The sequence below is a fragment of the Dermacentor albipictus genome, chromosome 1 (genome assembly GCF_038994185.2).
Source record: "Dermacentor albipictus isolate Rhodes 1998 colony chromosome 1, USDA_Dalb.pri_finalv2, whole genome shotgun sequence".
NCBI classification, from domain to species: Eukaryota; Metazoa; Arthropoda; class Arachnida; order Ixodida; family Ixodidae; genus Dermacentor; species Dermacentor albipictus.
In genome coordinates this window covers 44,969,368-44,993,379 of record NC_091821.1, presented here as the reverse complement: position 1 = coordinate 44,993,379, position 24,012 = coordinate 44,969,368, and the positions used below count along the sequence as shown (strand labels likewise).

The 24,012-nt window shown below is 46.7% G+C and overlaps 1 protein-coding gene across 2 annotated transcripts in view; it reads left to right on the top strand.

Annotated features, from left to right (window-relative positions):
• The window catches only part of Mps1 (Monopolar spindle 1), a 146,599-nt gene that overhangs the window by 103,691 nt on the left and 18,896 nt on the right, over positions 1-24,012 (top strand). For both annotated transcript variants that reach the window (XM_065437331.2, XM_065437341.2), the window contains exons 15-17: positions 1,420-1,494; positions 8,451-8,627; positions 23,482-23,554. In XM_065437331.2, coding sequence (XP_065293403.1) covers positions 1,420-1,494; positions 8,451-8,627; positions 23,482-23,554 — 325 coding nt within the window. The remainder of the gene's footprint in view (positions 1-1,419; positions 1,495-8,450; positions 8,628-23,481; positions 23,555-24,012) is intronic.

Below are 24,012 nucleotides of genomic sequence, written 5' to 3'. Positions count from 1 at the left end.
CAATGGGCGCAGAACAGGGGTAATAGGAGATCGCAGGGAGAGGCCTTCGTCCTGCAGTGGACATAAAACAGGCTGCTGCTGATTATTATTATTATTATTATTGTTGTTGTTGTTGTTGTTGTTGTTGTTGTTGTTGTTGTTGTTGTTGTTGTTGTTGTTGTTGTTGTTGTTGTTGTTGTTGTTGTTGTTGTTGTTGTTGTGAGCAGTGGTGTCCCCAAATGGGGCTGCTTCAATAGGTAGGCTTTGTTGTGTTTGCTGAAGGAGTGCAGACTTTGTTGCATTTAGTGCACCAGGGTGCACTCAGTAGTATAGGTAGTGTAGTAAGTCTGAGATCAATTTTGTGACAGCTTTCTTAGGGTGGCTCAGCGGGGACCCAGTGAACTCCCCATTTTAGAAACAATGGTACAGTAAAGAAAAATGCGTTGTGCCCATCTTCGTGCCGCACTCCTTCACCACACTTGCCTTTGATCCACGCACCCCACATGGCACAACTTCATCACAGTCGCACCCTGTCGATCTCTCTTGTCTTCTTTCCACCCCGTCTCCATCAACAGTCAGACTCATGTTTCTTGGAAGGGTGGAAGGGAGACTGGAGAAAGGCGCACAAGGCTGGCAATGCAGTGAAATCTTGCCACATCAGGCGCATGGCACAAAAGCGGCTGCAGCGACGCACCCCCCCCCTCTCTCTCTCTCTCTCTCATCTGGCCATTGCGCTTTATTTTTGAAGTTAATCTGCAACGGGTTCAAAGTCATCCCACTGCAGGCAATGTTATCAGCTACCACTGTGGAGTATGCGCAAAAGCTTCGCAGGCTTTGTTTCATACCATTGATGCAAGGGCATCATCAACATGGCATGAAAAAATATTTCTGGTCGCAGATACTCAAATTAAATAAAAAAATTTTCCTCATGAAGTTTGTTTCTTTTTCCAGTTGTGTGATAATGCGAGAAGGTTTACAGCGCCATCTGTGTAAGAGAAATATGTCTGCAACTGCACTTGCATAAAATGTCCCAATTTCAATATGACAAAGTAAAGTGCAGATTTTACCAACTTTGTTTTGTCTAAGTTTAGCTTTAGTATTTTGGAAACATTGTTATAGTAAAGACTGCTGCATGAGGTGCCATTCTGCACCCTTGAAAAAGCTTTGACAAGGCTTTGAAAGTCCTTGAATTTCTGTCTCTCAGACCTGTACGAGCCCTGGTGTGCTGAGTCATGGTTTGCAAGTAATATAAAACATGCGTAGAGGCTGGTGCTCTGTAGCAAATGACTGTATCCTGTGGTAATCAAAAGAAGCAGCTGACATGCATGTTTTGGAACTTCTCAGTGTGATTGACTTATGCAAGCTGAATTTAATATCAAAGCATTCACTTCCTTCTGGGCCAAGCACTGCTTTTGAGCCAATTGCTGTGATGTTTTTCAGATGGGCACATTGAACTTCATGTCCCCAGAGTCCATCCAGTACACCTCTCATAATAAAGGAAAGGACTACCTCAAGGTATGTATGGTTATTTGTTCAAGCTCTTGCACCCTGTTATATGGAGACCAATGCATGGGTAGTTTTGTGCTGGAATGCTGCTGTGTTCTAGCACAATGCTTCTACTGTCACTCACTCATTAGTTCAGGCTATTTGCTTACTTTGACAATTATCGTTGGTTTCTGCATAATTTCTTCCCCTTAAACTGCTTCAGATTTAGAATATGGTGCTCCAAAATTGAGTTTTCTTTTCACATAACTTGCTCAAATTTTTATTTTCCTGTTCTAAAACTAAGATTTTCCTGCTCCCGAAATTGCCCTAAATCCTCTTTCAGCTGTTGCATCCCTAGTCCTCGCAAGATGATGTCAGAACATGTTTTTGTAAAGATTGCTGTGGGTTCATTTTGTGCCTGACTACGGTCTGGAGCAGTATTCTCAATCACTTGTCGGTTGTATACTTCAAGTCAATGCAGTCATGTAAAGTCTTGCAAGAGTGATGGCAAAATCTCTAAAACAAAGCACTCAAAAATACCGCCCCTGAGCGCTTGGTATCTGTGGCCAAGGAAGCACCGTTGGCGACGACAGTGCACAACTTTCATTATGAAAGCTCTTTTTTTTTTTATTTCCCTTCTATGAAGGTAAATTCTGCACGTCTAGTTTTGTGATTGTGGACACGGGGGGGGTCGTGTTAAGTTCAGGCGCATCTTTATTTCGTTGCTTTAAACCCACAAAAGTTGGGTGTACCTTAGATCCAGGGGTGCGCTAGAATTGGGTAAATACAGTACCTAATTTAGGATGTTCACCATTACATGCGCCTCAACATAATGAACACAGATATATCAAATTATCGGTTATAACAAAGTAAATGAAAATTTTGGTTGGCCACAGTATAATTCAATGGCCTAGCTTATGGCTATAACAAAACCGAAAATACAAGATCCGACACAGTATCGAATATAAAAAAGCATTTATTTGCTCACTTACATATCGAAACATGTTTTCTGAGGAGGCAGGCATTCTGGAGAGGTCTTAGTCAATCCCTTTTGGGGTTATGATCGCTTTCACTTCATTTGGCACCAAACATGTCGGCGGCTACACACGACAATATTCCCTGCACAGTACCGAAAAAAATAATTCTTGGAACTGTGTAAGAAGCACTATCATCCATAGATGTTGATTCTTTTCCAGTGCCGAGTCACGTGGAATCTCGCGAAAGTGATTGCATTGCTGATAAGAATTTACCGAGAATACAGCCCTTGAGCTACGCTTTCATGGGCAAAGAACTGTCGATGACTGCTGTTGATGTCATCAACATGACTAGGAAGATATGGAATTAAATTGAAGCAGTGTACTTACATCTGACACGTACACGTACACATAGAAAGGACATACACAGGTGCTGAACTGCAACTACCGTAGTTGCAGTCCAGCGCCTGTGTATGTCCTTTCTATGTGTACGTGTACGTGTCAGATGTAAGTACACTGCTTCAATATCATGGCTCACCAACTAGCCCGTCAGTATCTGTTAAGCATATGGAAGGGACTCGAGAATTTGCTCCCCATGGTGGGAAACACAGAAACTGGTAAAGGCAGTTGCATCCATGGACGGCATAGAAAATTTTAGTTCGCAACTCCATGAGGAACCACCAGTTGATGATTACTTTTTTCAAATACTGTATTTTTGTGCTTATAACCCACACCAGAAATTCAAAACATGAAACTAGGGGAGTGTGAATATCTGAAAATTTGGAATATTATCGAATATTATATTAATATTTATATTTTATTTCGAAACTGCATTCGAAAATTTTGAATGCAGTAGAACCTCGTTGATACGTTCCCATTACGTATGTTTTCCCAGCACCAATGTTCGCAATCGAGAACACACAAAAAATGACACAGTGGAGTTATGCTCATTTTGACCCATTCATACGTTTCCGGAAAACACATGATTTTTCGGCACCAACATTCAGTACGTCGCCAAACTGCAATCGTATGATACATTTACCGGCCGCTAGATCCCATGTAAACAAGAAAATGTGCGAGGTGCGTGTGATTGAGAACAGTATACAGTGAAAGCTCGTTAATTCGAACTTTAATAATTCGAATTTATGGATAATTCGAACTGTATGGTTTGGTCCGGCCAAGCTCCACAGAAGTGTATGTATAAAAAAGTCCGTTAATTCGAACGCGAGAAGGTTCCCTCATGGATAATTCGAACTACGCTCGCCTGGCACACGGCCAGAGAAACGCGCTTACTGCCTACACACAAGGCTGTATTGCCTCCGAAACGGAGAGAACGGCGAGAGAAGGCAAAATTGGAAAAAAATCTAACCGACGTGGGGTCAGCCAGAAGGCAGCGGCGGCTGCCGCCTCTCCGTTCTACGTAACCTCCGAGACTTCATGCCCGTTGCGAATCTCGGAGGCTTTGCAAATCTTGTACAGCTGCTAATGTTGTGCGGAGATGGCACGGCAAGCGCCATCGTAACACAGCGAATCAAGTACGTCGCAGCTGCGCTTGCAATGAAGAACCAACGAATCAGGGCCTTCGCCACCTTCACATGTTCAGCGTCTTTGTCTCGGCAGTCTTCATCGGTTGTGCAAGTCTGTTTTCAGCTTAGGAGGTATCGGCCATCGCGATTCATTGTGATGGTGTTAAGCCTCGGCTAACGTTCGTTTCGGTGGACATCGGTAGTGTGGCACAGTCGGACCCAGAGCTTCGACTTCAAGATGGCTTGTGCCCGCGGCACACGCCATCTTTTTCTGACACGCCAAATTTCTGACATGCCCTACTGCTTCCAAATCGCAGTGTACTGTTGCTCTCCTTCACTTTCGTTAGTTCGAACTTTCGTTAATTCGAACTGAAGCGGCTTCCCCTTGCGGTTCGAATTAACGAGCTTTTACTGTATAGCTGCCTGCCGCGTGGCAGCTTCACTGCAATACTCGCCCGCCCTTCCCATTTCAGTACCAGCAAATCTTCTCCAGGGGTCGTCACACGCGACATTCACAGCAATCACCACCAACCCTATTGCGATAAGCATCTCCGCCTATCTGTTTCACAGCACGTGGTACCATCGGAAGCGTAGCGCACGCTTTTAATAGGCGATATCCGAAATGCACCGCCCTTCCTTGGTGTAAACTTCGATCGTATACGTTTTCCCACCGCTAGATCCCATGTAAACAAGAAAAGGCACGAAGCATGCGCAATCGACAACAGTATATAGCCGCCCACCCGTCTCACAAGAAAACAATGGCGCGCACAGTTTCTTATCCCGATACCAGCAAATCTCTGCCCAGGTCGTCGCATGCCGCATTCGCAGCTATCGCCGCCAAACATCGCGATAAGCATCTTCACCTCTCTGTTTTATAGCGCACGGTGCATAGTGTTTTTGGTAGTGTACTGTGCGCTTTTAGTAGGCGATAATCCAAACGCACCGCCATTCCCTGCTGCAGGCGGTGCAATGTGGGCATCACGTTTCGCTTCTGTATCATCCGGAGTCGCCCACCAGTTCGATTTCGCTTCAGTTTCACTTCCGTTTCCCTGTCGTGTGGTATCTGAGTGGCTGACTGACTGCATGGGTTGTGGCCTGAACTGTTGGCCGGTAGGATGGTCCTCACTTCTCTCTTTGGATGGTCCTTCTTGCATGGCTCTTTGGTCCTGTTGTCTAGTGGACGTCGACCCGTTCTTGAATGGCTGTGATGGCCCCGCAGTTTTCGGTGTTTGAGGCTGTACGATGTCCCCTGGCTTGGGCTTGAGCTTTGTGGCCCAGGCTGCCATGGCATAATAAATTTTGTCATTGTGTTTGCTTCATTCTGCTTGTTTTATTATGTTTCCTTGAGTCCGCACGTCTGCCTCTATGGATTGTCTGATTTGTTCTGCTTCTTTGAGTGCTGTGAAGTGGTTGTGCGTGGTTATGTGGAGGAAATTATCTTTTGTATTGGGCGACAGCTGTTATCCTTTCGCCTGTGGTTGATTTCGCTTGGGCTTTGGCGTAGAAGATTCTAGATGATCTCTCCTGTAGGCAACTGTTCAAGTGGCCTTGTCGGCAGCTTCTTTCTTTGGGCAGGTGGGCTCTCGGGAGCTGTGTGCATCTTCACAATTTATTCATTTCATGTCACAGTCGTAGGGTGTGTATTTAGGGTCAGCGCCCGGGGTGAATTGGGCGCCCCTTCCTTCGCATGTAATGTAGTCATGTGTTGTGGGGCATACATCTGTTCGGTGTCCTTTGATGTGGCATAATGCACACTGTACCACATTGGGCCTGTAGGGAGCCACCGATGTGACTACCCGTCGCACTAGTGCAACATATGAGAACTTTGAGCTTCATACTGTGCGCAGGATGCATTCACTCTTGCTGAGGCAACGTGTTCTGAGAAGTTCTGCGTCCCTGATGGTGATGTATGTGGTAATTTTGTCATCCAGGATTTCTATTGGTAGTCCTTGCACTAATACATGAGCGTTTCCTAGCTCGTTGGCTTTGTAAGCTGTGGTTCAGCATTGAGGGCCATTGTGAATGACGGTTTTCAAAGCGAATATTTTCATCAACGTTGATTCTCACTTTGTGAAGGCGATTATGAAGTTCTGGGTGCACCTAATGTAGATGTCGAGGCCCTTAGCTTCTGCTGGAGTGAGTGCGGCAGTCGAGACTATATCGCTTGTGAGGTGGAATGCTGATGCAGCAGCTAGATTTGATGCGGTTTCTGAGACAGAGGACAATCTTCTGTGATTTTTGGATGCATTTGATCGAAGTGACCAGCATGAAATGGGTTCCAGATTCTTCAGTGTTGCCCGCAGGCTCGTTTGTGCCCATGGTGTGCACTGACTGGCCAGGCCTACCGACGTAACTGGTATGGCACAGTTCAGAAGTGCAAGCGTCTGAGCCAAAGTGGCCACATACAGTAAAACCTCGTTAATTCGAACTCGGTTTATTCGAAATCCCGTGTAATTCGAAGGTTTTTGGTAGTCCCAACAGTTTGCATGCAAATTTTGACGGATAATTTGAACAGCCAGTGTGCCCATATCCGGATAATACGTCAGTTTAAACCATGGCCTCCGTGATCCGCAACAATAAAGTTAGTGTGCCAGTCTCTGAGGCCAGTATAGTTGCTGGAGTGGCAGCCAGGCGGCACTTGATAAATCAACTTTCGCGTTGTGCGCAGTTTTGTGGAACGTAGCGGCGGTAAAGGCGCGTTTATAGTCCGACGTTATCGGCGCGCGGGCGAGCGTCGTTCGCGGTCAGTCACGCCACGTCGGTTGCGCTGCGCCAGCCGAGGTACCATCCCCTCTATACTTCAACGCGCGCACCGTAGGCTACTATCTTCAGAGCATGCGCCGAAGGTTCGCCAAGTCGCGCGCCGTCCGCAAAAGCCATCTGCGGAGTTGTGTTGGCGCCTTTTTCATCGCGCGCAATGCATTGTGGTGCGAGAGTTCCGCCGACTTCGACGCGCGAATGGCTCAGGAACAATATCGGCGCCGGACCCGTCGGGGCGCGTTGGAAGCCGCCGGTTACGTTGGCTGCGCCGGTGCGCCCGACTATAGAGGGGTCGTTTTCGCCGACGTGACATAGCGCGCGGGCGTTACGTCGGACTATAAACGGCCCTTAACCGGCGGCTTCCAACGCGCCCCGACGGGCCCGGCGCCGATATGGCTCCTGAGCCATTCGCGCGTCGGAGTCGGCGGAACTCTCGAACCACAATGCATTGCGCGCGAAGATAAAACACAACTCCGCAGGCGGCTTTTGCGGATGGCGCACGACATGGCGAACGCTCTGCGCATGCTCCGAAGATAGCAGCCGAAGGCGCGCGCGTTCAAGTATAGAGGGGATGACATCTCGGCTGGCGCAGCGCAACCGACATAGCGTGAACAGACGCTCGCGCATATAACACGCCGGCGGAAGCATTCAGCCGCCTCAAGGAATTTATGCTGAACTAAGGGAAACGCCGTTACAATGGGAAAGCGAGCAACGCGGCGGGCATCTAGTAAAGGAGGCATCGGCACTGTAAACAGACTGTAGGACGCAGCCGACGGTGCAGCTAACTACCGCGCCAAGCAGTCGCGCATCGATGCGTACTTAAAGTGACCGTTTTTCAGGCGAAATAAAGGTGCAGTGTTGATACAGCCACATTTCGTACGTTTATTTTTCGTTTTTATTCCATTTTTGATAATTCGAAAACCCGGTTAATTCGATTTTTCGTGGACCGACGGACTTCGAAATAACGAGGTTCTACTGTAGTTATTAGCAGATACCTATGATCTATCCCTATTCTCACACATTCAGTCGTAATGTTTTCATGGTGTGCACCAACTGAAACATATTTCGAAGAACTCCTAATGTATTAACACTTGTTTGCACCCTATATGCTTGTACGGTTTCCTGCTGAATTGCTAAGTTTCTTTTTTTTATGTTCAGTTTAGGTTCACGCACATTTTGAAAATATCTGTTCATGTCCTGTTCTGGCAAAAATTCTGGTATGGTTTTCAGTTCAGGTTCTGTTTGACACCCTGATTATAACGAGGTTCGGTTGTACTAAAAAAATGTGGATAGAGGTATGCTTGCTCTCGGAGGTCATAACATCTTTAATGTTGTGTGCTTAATTTGCCATGTTGCTACCATCTTCTCGTCATTTTTTGGCATGAGAACAAAAAAACTTCACGTACAGTAGATTTTTACGCCAGGCTCTTCCCTACATGCTTCTTTGCTGTTCGCGGATCACCCGCAGTGGCTTAGTGGCTGTGATGCTGTGCTGCTAAGCATGAGGCCACGAGGTCAAATCTTAGCCATGGTGGCCGCTTTTGATGGGGCAAAATGCAAAAATGCTTGCACACCATGCATTAGGTGCACATTAAAGAACCCCAGATGGTCTAACTTGTTAGGAATCTCATACTACAAAACCACAATCATAATCAGATTCTGATTTTGGCATGTAAAACAATTTTTTTTATTTCGTGATTGATGAGAGGCTGTCTATTCTTTGCAGATAGGTCTCAAGTCAGATGTATGGTCACTAGGCTGCATCCTGTACCACCTTGTCTATGGGAGGACTCCCTTCCAACACATCTCTGGGACTCATGCCAAGCTGCTGGCCCTTGCCAACAAAAATCAAGTCATTGAATTCCCTGATGTTTGTGATCCTCACCTTATGGATGTTCTCAAGGTGCGTACATAAATACAGTTAAACCTCTATATAACAAAGTAATTAAAAGCGGCAATTTGCTTCGTTATATCAAAATTTTGTTGTATTGATTACAAAAGGGGCCGCAGAATTTTCCGAATTATTGGGGAATTTGAATGAGAAAACAATTTATTTCGATGAATTTGCAAGTCGACGATGAATGATACGGTTTCATGCCACTTCGACAGTATCATCACATCAGTGGTATGAATTAAACGAAGCCAGCCACGCTTTCGCGCACACTCCGTCCCCGCAGTTGGTAGCGGGGAGCGAAACCTTCGTATGCCTCTCGCTCCAACAAGTCACCGAAACTCGAGATTACGCAACATCCAATACTAAATGCGCGGGATGACAGCTAACATGATGCCACGCCCCATTGGCACGCCCACTCTTTGCACACACGGCAGATTACCTTGTAACCCTCTCCCTTGGGCAGCGCCTAGAACCCGGATAGCACGTGCCGGGTTCTAGGCATGCACGTGCCCGCATGAGAGGACGTGCATAGCACGTGCCCGCATGAGAGGAAAATAAAGATGGTGCCTGATCGCGACATGCGAAGCCACGGCTCGTGGTTCTTCTCCGGCATCAATTCGGGTCAGCTGTCTTTCTCTTTCCCTCCTGAGGCATAAGCCTACAAGTGGTGACCTAGGGCGAACACAATGACTGACCTGCCCAAACCCTCCACGAAGCAGGACTCATGTCCGCAGGACATTTCGTCGCTGCAGCTTCTCCTCCCACCCTTCTGGCCCCAGAACCCGCAAATTTGGTTTCACACAGTCTACCTCTACCGCATCATCTTTGAAACGACGCGCTACTACCACGTCGCCTCAGTCCTTCCTCCTGATGTTGCCAGCAAGTCATCAGACGTTCTCTCCGCCCTGACAGACGCTACACAACATCAGCATCTCAAGACCAAGGCACTCGAGAGATTCATGCCGTCGAAACGCACCCACCTCCAGCAGCTCCTTGCTGAGGAGAGCCTTGGCGACCGGCGCCCCACCCAACTGCGACACCGAATGCAATAGCTTCATGGGGAGCGCGACGTCCCCACCCATTAAACGTTGCTTTGAGAGCTTTTCCTCCAACATTTTTCCGAGCCTATCTGCCTCGTTCTCGCGGCGGCCGATGACATCACCGTCGACTGCCTGGCGGAGCTTGCAGATCAGATTCATGAGGCGACCTGACCTCCCCGTCCATCACTGCTGTCTTACCACCTACAGACCCGGCGGTTTCGCGCATTGAGGCCCGAATCGATGAGCTCACCACCTCAATCGCCGCATCCTGGAGCACCCACAGGGGAACCGTTTGCCTCGTCTCAATCATCGCGCTTCCGCACACACGTCAAGGACGGAGTTCCAGCCCTCCGCCTTTCTGCGTTTCCGACACCAGGCCACGAAGTGCACACCTCCCTGTTCGTGGCCAGGAAACGCCGGCTGAGATCACTGACGGTAGCATGTGGTTTTGCTTGTCGTCCTAGCTGCCTTTTTTTATGGTAATGGACAAGTTCTCCAGCGCCCGCTTTGTTATAGACACGGGCGCAGAAATTAGCGTGGTTCCCCCGACTAAGGCTGATCGTTCCAGGTCATCAGGGAAGTTGCTTCGTGCTGCCAACGCCTCGTCTATAGCTACGTACGGACTCCGATCTCTCACCCTTAACTTCGGCCTTTGCCACACTTTTTGATAGGTCTTCGTCATCGCAGGCGTGGTTCACCCGATCATCAGCTCGGACTTCCTCTCATACTTCGACTTGGATGTCGGCGTGCGGTGGCGGCGCCTCACAGACGGTCCACCGACTCGTCTCTCCATCTCTGGAGTCCTGTCCGACCTTGTTCCCATAGGCATCCACACGCTGATACCTTCCTCTCCGTTAGAAAAAATCTTGGCAGATTTTCCGGATTTAACCAAAGCCAACCAACCACACTCAGCCACCTGAACATACGGTGACACACCATGTCGTCACCCGTGGTCCGCCAGCAGCAGCTCGACCACGCCGCTTGTTTGAGTGCCATCTAGCTATCGCTGAACGGGAGTTCGACCACATGCTGCAGCTCGGCATTATATGCCCGTCGTCCAGTGCATGAGCTTCTCCGCTGCTTTAGTGCCCAAGCGTGATCCCGGTGACTGGCACCCCTGTGGAGACTATTGAGCGTTGAATGCCAAGACCTTCCACGACAGCTATCCGCTGCCTCACATCCAAGACTTTACATCACGCCTCGGCGACTGCGCTATCTTTAGCAAAGTGAACCTAGTTAAGGCGCACCACCAAATTCCCATTGAACCTGCCAACATACCCAGTACCGCCATCACGACTCCCTTTGGTTTGTTTGAGTACGTGCGGAAACCTTTGGACTCCGCAATTCGGCTCAAACCTTCCAGCGGTTCATCGCTAAGGTCACGTGGGACCTTCCTACTGTGTTCACGTACCTTGATGATGCCCTCATCGCTGGCTCTATGCCGGGAGATCATGAGCACCATCTACGTACTTTCTTCCAAGGTCTGCAGCAGTACGGCCTGGTTGAGAACACCTCCGTATGTGTTTTCAGCGCATTTCAGCTCGAGCTTTTTGGCCATCACATATCATCCAAGGGTATACGCCCTCTGCCATCCCACGTCAAGTCCATCCAGTATTACCCCTAGCCTACAACACTGCGCCAATTACGCCGATTTCTGGGGCTTGTGAATTTTTCCGGGCACTTTATACCGCACTGTGCAGAGCTGCTTCACCCGCTCACCGACCTCCTTTGGTCAACCGCTGGCCTGTTCTATGCCATTTCTTGGTCATCAGAAGCCCAGGCCGCCTTTACTGTTGCCAAGCAAGCAGTAGCGAACGCTGGGCTTCTTATCCATCCACGCAGCAGCGCCCCAACTTGGTTGATGGTGGATGCCTTCAGCGGGGCCGTCGGTGCCATCTTACAGCAGTGCATTAACACCGAATGGAGACCTTTGTATTTCTACTCTCGGAAGTTACTTCCTGCTGAGACCCACTGCAGCTTCTTCGGCCAAGAGCTACTAGCCATCTACACTGCGATACAGCACTTTCAACATTTTCTGGAGGGATGCCAGTTTTACGTGCTGACCGATCATAAACCACTGGCGTATGTTTTCCGCACCAGTTCATTGAAGTATGTGTCACGCGAACTCCGCCATGACACTTATATTTCGGAATTTACAACTGACATCCGTCACGTGAAAGGTGCCGTCAACACCACCGCTGATGCCCTTTCTCGTATAGCTGCAGTTGACTAATCCCCAACCGTCAACCGGGCTGCATTCTCTTCCGCACAGCAAAATGACAGGGCTCACCGTTTTTCAGGAGAACCCCCGTTCTCTCTGGCTACGGCTTGTGCCCCATCCATACTCACAAGAGCCCTTGTGGTGCAATGTCTCAGCAAACCTTCCACGCCCTTTTGTTCCGGCTTCACTATGTTGCACCATGTTCTACTCTCTACACGACATACGTCACTCAAGTATTCAGGCCCCCGCAGGGGCGTCTGCGTCAGCAGGCGTTTGGTGTGTTGCGACACCACCGACCCGAGCACACGAGGGTTGGACCCTCCCGCGTGTAACCGTGCGCGGCTTAGCCGTGTCTGGGGAAAAGGGGATCCTGGGGGTTGAGCCGATGCTGGGTGTTTGGACCTTTAAGGCCCCCCGGCGGAGGCAACACACCTCTTCGGCCTCGGCTTCATATAGTTGGCACCTCCAGACTGACCCACCTGGAGGAAATCGGCAGTCGCCTTTTCCTGTCCTCCTCTCCAATCTTCGTCTTTCTCTCCCACTTTCCCATCTTTCCTGTCTTCTTCTCTCTTCCATTTACTTCCTTTCTCCACGGCGGCAAGGGTTAACCTTGTGTGGATATCCTACCTTGGGTACACCATATTTGGTTATAGTGACGGCGTACGGCTGGCGTCGTGCAGGCTTGGACACAAGCCCTGCCGCGTCCCCTCGTTGGGCTCCGTGGTGGGCGGTCGGCGCTGTTGCCGAACACACACATTTTCCTATGGCAGCTCAAATCTCTGTTGTCCATGATCGGCGTCTCAAAAGATGCCGCACCGAAGTACCATTTCAATTCTCCTTTCGAAGCAACGCTCCATCTTTCCCCAAATACTATGTAGTCCACAGTGAAAGAACACGCCTATTAGAAAGCTTTCTCCATTCCTGGTCGCCAAATGCCTGAAAGATAAAATCGGACAGACGTACAAAGCCTCCAAAATGTCTAGCGGGGACCTCCTCCTAGAACTGAATAGTAAAGATCAAGCAGATAAGCTATCTGAACTTACGAGTATTGGCGATGCGGCAGTGACTGTTTCAGCCCACAGAACACTTACCACAAGCAGGGGAGTAATATCTGAAGAAGACTTTATTGGTTTAAGCGACGAGGAACTGCTGGAAGGTTTCCAGGAACAAAATGTCACCAAAGTACAAAGAATAGTAATCCGCAGAAACGACCAAGAAATCCCCACCAAGCACGTTATACTCACCTTCGGAACAAGCGTAATGCCTACTTCACTCGATGCAGGTTATGTCAAAGTCAATGTGAGACCATATATTCCAAATCCCAGACGATGTTTTAAGTGCCAAAGATTTGGACATGCTTCACATGCATGCCGAGGGCAAGCAACTTGTGCTAAATGCAGCTCTAACGACCACCAATCAGAGAATTGCACCTCTTCGCCACATTGTGTTAACTGCAAGGGAGATCACCCAGCTTATTCGCGGTCCTGCCCTTGCTGGAAAAAAGAAAAAGAAGTCATTGCTCTAACTGTAAAAGAAAAAATTTCGTTCTTTGAAGCCCGAAAGCGGCTATCGTATCTTCCGCGAAGAAGTTATGCCGATGTGGCGCAGGCGGGGGCAGCGCCACAGAGGCCTCCGGAGTCCTCCGAGCCCACGCGCAGTGGTGCCGAAGTGCCTCCTCCCGCCCCCGTGGTGGAAGCAGTCAGTACTGCTCTACCCTCTTCGGCGGCCCTGCAGACACCAGTCCCACAGGGCCCTAAAATCAAACGAACTCCAAGGCCCGAGGCGCGTGTCTCGGCGCCTAACTCTCGGTCCTCCAGCGCCTCAGAGAGAGCGATGGAGGTCGACACAAAAACCCCGGTGTCATCGACACCGAAGGACAAGCGCTCTCTAGAGCGCGGTAAGAGGGACAAAATCCCAGTAACCACTCAAATTAAGAAAGCGATAACCTAAAGGTTATCGCTCATTTGTATTAGCTTTTTTATCCATGTCACCTATAATCCCACCTCTTAGTTTTTCATAGTGCCATTTCTTACCCTTCAATTCCAAGATGGCTTTTATTATCCATTGGAACTGTAGAGGCCTTTTACATAACTTAGGTGACATCAAAGACTTGTTAAGTAACTTCTCTCCTGTGGCCTTGTGCTTACAAGAAACAAACTTAGGCGAAAAGCATAAAAACATTTTAAAAGGATTCACCGTTGTATGGCGCGATCGTACCCAGGCGAACCGGCTTTCGGGTGGCGTAGCTATAGTTCTACGGAACGGCATTGCAGCTAGAGAAGTTACCATTAATACTCACTTGGAAGCCATTGCTGTCACGGTTTTAGCACATAAAACCATTACCATTTGTTCAATGTACACTCCACCACATTCCCATTTTACTGTAGCAGATATGGAGTTGGTTTTAAACCAGCTACCCAAACCTTTTTTAATAGCAGGTGATTTTAACGCTCATAACATCTTATGGGGTAGCAAAACAACTGACACCAGGGGACAAACACTTGAAGATTTTATCCTGACTAACGAAATATGCCTTTTAAACACTGGTGCGCCAACCTACTGCTCCCCAAGCACAGGAGCTATGAGCTGCCTTGATCTGGTGCTGTGCACTCCATCTCTGTTGATCGATTTTAAATGGAGTGTTATTAACAATCCTTATGGTAGTGATCATATGCCCGGCATTATTAAAAACACATCTCCTTTCCCTACAGTCCCACTAAGACCACCCCGTTGGAAACTCCATCTAGCAGACTGGCCTCTCTTCAGCGAGAAGGCCAGTCTTGACCACATATCAGATCAACAAACAATAGACGAAATGAATGAAAATATTATTGCCTCCATACTTGCTGCAGCAGAACAGACGATCCCGCAGTCCTCCGGCTTCTTAAAGAAAAAACTAAAACCCTGGTGGACGAATGATTGCACTCAAACTAAAAAAGCACAAAACAAAGCATGGGGTATCTTTCGGCGATATCCAACATATGATAACCTCCTGAATTTCAAAAAAGCAAAGGCAAAAGCCAGGTACACGCGTAGGCAAGCCGAAAGACAGTCCTGGCAAACCTATGTATCCTCCATCAATAGCTCAATAACATCCAAAAGAATGTGGGATCAACTTCGAAAGTTTAGAAGCGAGTACGCTCCTTATACAATCCCCATACTCTCACCTCCAGGTACACAGACGAATTTAAAAGAACAAGCAGACATATTAGGGCAGCATTTCCATAACATATCAAGCTCACTAAACTACTCCACTGAATTTCAAAAGTACAAACAATCAGCAGAAAAACAAAAGCTTCCGACAGCAGGAAGTTCCGAGAAACCATATAATGCCCCCCTAACACTTTCCGAAATTAACAGAGTACTCACTACTGGCAAAAAAACAGCGCCAGGTCCGGACAGAATACATTACACAATGCTCGCACACCTATCTTCAAAAGCAGTTAAGACATTGCTCCGCTTTTTTAACATAATCTGGGAAACAGGAAAAATGCCGAATGCGTGGAAAAAAGCCATTATAATCCCTTTCTTGAAAGCTGGAAAGCATCCTACAACAGCTACCAGCTACCGACCTATAGCACTCACAAGCTGTCTCGCCAAGTCATATGAATCCATTATAAACATCAGATTGACGTACGTCCTCGAAACTGAGAACCTGCTCAATAATCATCAGTGTGGGTACAAGAAAGGCTGCTCCACAACAGATCATCTAGTTCGGTTAGAACACGAGATACGTGCGGCCTTTCTACAAAAACAATATTGTCTCACCGTTTTCTTTGATCTTGAAAAAGCGTACGACACAACATGGAGGTTCGGTATTTTAAGGGATTTAGCGGATTTAGGGATCCGTGGCAGAATGCTTAAATGTCTAGCTGATTTCATGTCCGATCGAACATTCCAGGTTCGTTTAGGAACGGTGCTGTCCAGCGTATTTATTCAGGAAAACGGAGTACCTCAGGGATGCGTATTGAGCACAACATTGTTTGTGGTGAAAATGAACTCGCTCAATAATGTAATTCCATCTTCTATAATGCATTCACTATATGTGGATGATCTTCAAATTGCATGTCGTGCATCGAACATGGCAACCTGCGAACGACAAATTCAAATTACACTAAATAAACTAACGCAGTGGGCATCTGAAAACGGCTTTCGCTTCTCAAGTGAAAAAACTATTAGTGTTGTCTTTACACAAAAAAGAGGCCTACAACCAGATCCTATCCTTAAACTACAGGATGCCACACTACCCGTGAAACAAGAACACAAGTTTCTGGGTGTTCTGTTTGATAAAAAGTTTAACTTTCTCGCACACATCAATAGTATTAAAATCAAAGCGAACAATGCGCTTAACATTCTAAAAATCCTCTCCCGGAAACGGTGGGGCTCTGACCGTAAATGCCTGCTACACATCTACCGCACTTTGGTGCGCAGCATATTGGACTACGGTAACATTACATATGGTTCAGCCAGACTATCTTACGTCCGACGACTTGACCCAGTCCACAACTTAGGACTACGACTAGCATGCGGTGCTTACAGAACATCACCTATACAGAGCTTACATGTTGAATGTAATGAACCTCCTTTACAGCATCGCAGAGCGCTACTAACGTTTTCCTACATACTCAGAATCCGATCCTCACCACAACACATATGCTACAACATCGTCACAAAGTGCAGCTCACGCTTACATTACACAAATAAACCGAACATGATTAGGCCGCTTATCTTGAGATACGAGGAATACTGTCGGGATTATGACATCCCCCGGGAAGTCCTCCAGGTTGCCAGAAAGCCAGAACGTTTACCCCCGTGGTGTGATTTCACAGCGTTATGTGATTGGACACTAACACATCTAAAGAAAAGAGACACACCACATCAACACATTATACAAGAATTCCGTTCTCTTCAAGACAAGTACATAAACTACATAGAATTTTATACTGATGGCTCTAAAACGGAAAAACACGTGGGTGTAGGGGCTGTAACAGAAAATTGGGAAACATGTATTCGATTACCTCAGCATGCCTCTGTCTACACAGCCGAAGTGTACGCGATATGGACGGTAGTTCAAAAGATCATTGCTGACAAACTTGAAAACACTGTCATATACACAGATTCATTAAGTGTACTGAAGGCTCTACACATGAAATCCCAAAGTGAACCCTTGTTAGGCGATATTTTGAATGCATTAACGTCAAACAAATATGGCAGATCAATTAAGTTATGCTGGGTACCAAGCCATGTTGGAATATTGGGTAACGAAGCGGCGGATAGATGCGCATCAATGGCAGCGTACAAAAACATTCAAAATACAGCACTTCCATATAAAGACAGTGTCAATGCGATTCGGAAGGCCTTGACGTCAAAATGGCAACGCGATTGGGACACTTGTTTAAGCAACAAGCTTCATCTAATCAAACCTGTCATTGGAGAGTGGAAATCATGCAGTCACCAGCAACGATTCTACGAGGTGATCTTGTGTCGAATTCGCATTGGACACACACATCTGACGCACAATTTCCTCCTCCGAAAAGAAAACCCGCCAACTTGCGAAAAATGTAATGAAGCTCTTACAGTCATTCACATCTTAATAACATGTCCACACATCGATGCACTGAGACGGAAGTTTTTACACAGCCTGTATAATTTGCACATTCCATTACACCCTGCCCTATTACTAGCAGATGACCCCCTAGTGCCATTTCCTAACCTCTTCGACTTTTTAGAAAAAACAGGTTATTTACACCAACTATAATGTCATGCAGGTTTACCTGCCCTAATGTTCCGTTTTATTTTGTCTTGTGACTGGCGCAGCATGGCCTTAGTTGCCTTTGTGCCACTAAACCCAAACTAACTAACTAACTAACAGTATTCAGGCTACTCAGCGCCTTCTCACCCAGTGCTATGTCTGGCCCGGATTAAGTGATGTGCGTGCTTGGACGCTCACGTGTCTGCTCTCTCGTCTGCCAAGACGATCTCTCGTTATACCAAGACACCTCCCCAAGCCTTCTTTCCACCCGGTCGTCGTTTCGACCATGTTCATATAGACATTGTGGGCCCTCTACCTGTGTCTCAAGGTTATTGTTATATACTCACCATGGTCAACCGTTTCACACACTGACCGGAGACTGTTCCCATTCGTGACATCACCGCTAAGACTGTTTCCCATGCTTTCATTTCTGCATGGGTATCTCGCTTTGGTTGTCCTGGCACTGTGACAACAGACCATGGACGCCAATTTGAGGGTGCCCACCAACCGTGAAAACCGGGAATTCTCAGGGATTTCGAGTAGTCTGGAAAAACTCGGGGAAAACTCAGGCAAATTGTACTTCTATCAGGGAAAATTAGCTGTAAATTTGTTGAAAGGGAACGAAAGTTGCAGTAATGCTGGTTCGAGTAACAGACAGCAATCGTACCGAATCGTCTTTGATGGCCTTTCGCCAGCTGGAGGAGTTGCCAGTGTACAGTCAACGACCGACTTTCCGGATGCCCGACAATTTGGACAGTTTCGATGAACCAGCCCTTGAATCACTGTATCAGAACGTCTGAAATTTTGCACGCAAGAACTCTTTGCCGTCCAATTTTCCGGAGTTATTGCGGTGACTGCAGGTCCAAAACGGCATTAATCAAAGCCACCACTGCTGCCATTTTGATTACCTCGCCACCTCGAACTAGCGCTCTCACACGCAGATCCACTGGAAGCCATAGCCACCACTGCAGCAACGCCTAACTGCTTAGACGTTCGCTATTAAGCTTCTTGCCATTGGGCGCTGTGCTTTTCATTGAAATAATTCACCTCTGTCAGCAATGGCATTGACTCCGCTTTTGTGGTCCTCGCGATTGGCTTCGAAGCTCGCAAAGCACTGTGCGTTGCATAACACCGGTTCCTGAAAGTCAGTTTCGCCAATGTACAGCAATGTTACTTGGTGAGGCATACGCATAAGTATTGCGGTGAAGCATAACAGACGTGGGTAGGGGCAATTGCCACTGGACACAGTATGTATTCCTTAATTATACACACATGCACCCGGTATCTCCTGTCACAGTACAAGCACCAATATGCCTAATGAGTGTACCAACACACCTTCAGAGCTTTTTCATATGTGCCTGTGGCGGTTTGAGCCCTTAAGGGTAGTAAAAGACATGCATTCATTTGTTCCAACTGGCGGATTTTTCGGACGTTTTCGCGGTCCCTAGGGACCAAGATGCTTCAAATGGTCCGTAGGGCGAACACACGGCAGAAGGAGGACGAGAACAGAAAGGACCTACGCATTAAGGAATGAACGGGAAAGGAAGCGTGCTGCGTGCTGCTTTTATCAGGGAAAATTAGCTTGAACTTTATTGAAAGGGAACGAAAGTCGTGGTAATGCTGGCTCTAGTAACAGAGGAATTGCAATGAATCGTCATTGACGCCGTGTCATCGGCACGAGATATTGGTAGAGTAGTTAACGACCGATTTTCCAGACGCCCGATTTTTCTAACATGCTTGATAATTCGCACGGATTTGCGGCACCACCACGTACTCCATATAGCCAATGTATATTGCCCTGACTGCAGGTCTGAAATGGCATTAATCAAAGCCACCGCCGCCGCCATTTTGATTATCTCGCCGCCTCGAACCGGCACTCTCGCACGCAGATCCGCTAGCAGCCGTAGCCACCACTGCGGCAACATTAGGCCTACGTGCTTCTACGTTCGCTATTAAGCTTCTTTTCTTGCCGTGCGGTGCTGTGTTTTTCATTGAAAGAATTCGCCGCTGTCAGCAATGGCACCGAACTCCGCCTTTGTAATCCTCACGAGTGGCTTCGAAGCTCGCAGAGCACAGCGCGTTGCGTAATGCCAGGCTCCGAAAGTTTGCTTTGCCTTAGTACAGTAGTGTTGCGCGAAGGATAACACACGTGGGAACGGACAATTGTCATGGGACATGGTATGTATTCCTTAATTATCCACGCGTGCACCCCCGTCTCCTGTCACAGTACAAGCACCGATATGCCTAATAAGTGTACTGGCAGGCCTTAAGAACTTTTTCGGACATGCCTGTGGCAATTTTAGCCCTTAAAGGCAGTTAAAGACATGCATTCATTTTTTTCGGACTGCCTGATTTTTCGGATGCTTTTGTGGTCTCTAGGGAGTCCGAAAAATTGGGGCGTTGACTGTACAACTGACCAAGAGGATGCTTCAAATGATCCATAGGGTGAACGCGTGGCAGGAGGATGAGAACAGAAAGGACCGACACACTGAGGAATTAACGGGAAAGGAACCGTGCTGCCGCCTCTTTGAAGGAGCTTGAGCTCAAAAAATGAAGTGTTGGCTGACGCCGAGGTTCAGGTGTCCCTCATTCAAACCAAAATAAACTCTTTAAAGCAGTGTAACCCAACACTGAGATGTTGTGTACAGGCTGAGAGCATGTCAGGACAGTTGAGGTTGACTTTCCAGCTGCTGAGAGAGAATCTTAGTTGTGACAAAGTTCTGGCCTCATACCGATGAGCTTGCTATCAGTTGATAGAAATAGCTCATATTAAAAAATATTTACTTATGTATGCATCTCCTTTTCATTCGTATTTGAAAATGTTCGACTCAATTTGGAATGGGTTTTACCATTTTTTTCGCTGTGCCCTCCGTTTTCTTGTTAAATAAAATAAATGTTACTCCTTACTATTCAAACTGGATTAAGTCATTTTTTTTTTTTCAACCTGCTTACTAATGGGGTCAGCCTGTTTTGACATAAAACAAAGTTCTGGCTCATTCAGGGAATTTTGCAGAGGTGCTCAGGGAAAAACTAGAAAACTCAGAGAATTTGAAAATGTCAACTTGGTAGACACCCTGATACGCGTACAAAGTTCCCTTGTCCAATCCCCTTTCATCGTGCCGCAGTTTGTGAGGCCTCGTGTATTTCCTGAATGATAAGTGCAAGAGAGAAATGAATTATTAAAGGGGACGAGAGGTTCAAGTGACGCTACCCAACCCACAAAAAGAAATCCTGTTCAGCCAGAAACTCCACCCCCGTAACGCGAGGCCCGGGAGATTTTGCACCGGCCAATCACAAGCACCCAACCCACTTGAGAGGGCCCCGTTGAGTGATGTGAACCCAGTTTAATCAACCACGATGAATTGCTATATTTGGTACTTTTTGGTATAAACCGAATTCATAAAATTGGAATCTGCTGGTGTTTTCCGGCATTTATCTGTAAGTCAGTAGTCAAACGGTGCCCGTTAGAATTACACAAATCTAACGCGCACCGTTTTTTCAGAAAAAAAGAAATGGGTGCAAAAATTGCATGCACGTTACAATCACATACGAAACCAAAACCACATTTGCAACATTGGCAACAGCCTACCGTCAGAGCAGCCTATACAGTGTGCAGTGGTTGAATTTGTGCTCGATTACGATCACTTTCAGAGATAGTATATCACTTTCGCAACTCTGCACCAGATGCACTGGTGTATACAGCCACCAGCGTTTCTGGCGCTGTGCCAAGCTCGCTACTTGCGCAGAGTGCCAGGAATGCTCTCGGCTGTATATTTCTGCAAGACTGATGCAGAGTCACATAAAATCGTGTGAAAGTGGTAGTTGTAGTATCTCTAAAGATCATCGCTCGTGAATTCTGCCTTGTGTGCTTGGTATCTGCAGCCAATGAAGTGCAAATAGTGACAACGCACCGCTTTGCGCAGTCTGTTTGCGAATTGCGCAGACGGTGCAGCGCGGCACGGCTTGTACGCGTCGAAATGCAGCGTGATCTCAGGGAACAGCTTCTCTCTGTTATCACGTGCTTGGGTGGCCTCACGTCGGAGCACCTGGCTACACAACTACGGTGCGGTACATACAACTCTCAGCGACGCAGATTTCTATCATGCGAGAAAGTGCGGCTTCTTTCCTTTTTGTGCTGATATAACAGCTATAAAAATATAACAATTACGTTTGTAGGTATCGAAGCATTTTGAAGCACTGTGAATAACAAAGTATGAAGCGGCATCTACCAAGGCATCTGTGAGTGAGCCCAGTGAGCGCACACTGTCGCACGTCTTTGTGGATGCAAACCGCCATTCCTTGCGTGGCGCGGCAGGCGCTAGGCATGTAGACGCAAGCTTGCGCGCGTCCGCAAGTGTTTGTGTGGTGTGGGCTTTAGAGGTAGGTAATATGCCACATGTGCAAAGAGTAGGTGTGCCGAGATGACGTGGCACCATGTAAACTTACCTGCAGCGCGTTTAGTATTTGAGGTTGTGTAATCTCAAATTTTGGTGGCCCGTTGGACCGAAAGGAAGACGAAGCATTCGTTCCCCGCTGCCGGCACTTTTCCTGATAGTGTCGTCCCAGTGCGGATGACGTTATCAGCCGCAGGGGCAGAGTGCACGCGAAAGTGCGGCTGGCTTCGCTTAATTCGTACCGCCGAGAACATATCGTCGACGTACGTGGCATGAGTGTACTTTGCATAAAAGGTCAAATTTCAATCAAAATTTCGATAAAACGAAGCAAATTTTGCATTTTACGGACTTCGTTATATTGAGGTTGAGCTATATGAACTATCTGTTGTGGAATCCTTTTGTGAACAAAATAAACGAGACATTTTGTAAGTGCAATGTCTGTAGTAGATTTTAGAGCGATGTTCTTGCAGCATGGAACACGCTAGACGAAACAGGAAAATGTGGTGCAAAACACCAGGCACAGCGGAAAGGAACCGGTTAAAGACCCGAATATGCCCTGCTATTCGTATGGAGAGTATATTGCAACACTTGAATTCCTACCAAGTTAAAAAGCAATAAATGTTTTTAACTTTTTCATTCTTTATTAAATAAGAACATTTAATCCAGGTTAGAAGCTTAAAATGTTATAATCATAAGAATGTCACTGGTCAGTAATAAACCAAGAGTTCTGAAAAACAATGTGAGAAATTTGCTATTTACTTCATTCAGAGAATTTGCATTTACAAATGAAAGGTTCTTTTTTAATTCATTAAATTGTTTCGTACTTTGGAGAAATTGGCTATTGGTCGCTCTAAATCCCCTACGTTTTTCCACATAGGCAAAATTTTAATCTGCAAAACTAAGTTTACAATTGCATTTCTGGTTTCAAATTTGGGAATGTAGATCATTTTTATCGAAATAAAGTGTCAGCTGCACATGCACGTTTTATCTTGTCTGAAAGCACCCAGCGGTACATTTTACTGCTAATGGTCTCATTTAGCCATGATTTAGGTAACCCTGCTGACAACTGTTTTTACGTTTGGCACCTGTTGTAGTCCTACTTTATTTAACAGTTCTAAATTTGTTTTTTCTTTTTATGCAATTTTTTCTGATGCAGCATTCTATTTGATACGTTCTCTGTCGCCAATTCGCTATGTGTACATATTTGTTGATAAAACAGGCTTGCACTTGACAGGCAAGGGACTGGGGAGAAAGTATGATTGGCTTCAAATCAGTCAGGTCACAGGTTTATATATCAGATACATAACGGTTAGTAATAGGCTCACTCTCTTCAAAAGAAATTTTTAATTGGTAAAAATTTTGATGCAGTGACATTCCTTGGAGGAAGAATTTTTCTTTTTGTGGAAGTTTAGCTAAAAGTGGCTTCAAGGTCTGTTTTTTGTTTTCCCCCTTCCAGAGATGCTTGCGCTATGCACCTGAGCAGAGGCCTTCAATATCAGAGTTGCTTGCCCATCCATACCTTGCGAGTGGTGAGTCATCTGGTCGTACTTCTTAGATGAAAACCTGCTATGTTTTGCATATATCATAGCGAATGGTGGACAAGAAAAATGTTGGCAGAAAATGCAGCACATAAATAAAAATTATGGCACCTAGTACTGAATTTCATGGGCTGCCCTATGTAGTAAATTCTACTACGTTGCAGTATGTCATCTTGAAACCAGCTGGGTACCTAGTAGTATGTGCTCAAACGATATGTTGACCGTGAGGTTGAAAACAGTTTCGCTGAATTAGACACTGAAGTAAATTCAAATTTTGGATGGATGTTGTCGCTTAAGTTGTGAAGGCTAGTTTGTACAGTTGACTTCCATTAATTAACCTTGACGGGACCTACAGAATTGATTGTATTATCTGGCAGGCTTAACTAAAAGATGAGGCCAAAAACGTGTGTCTAAACACACTGCTGCTTAATATAGCATTATTTACCTGA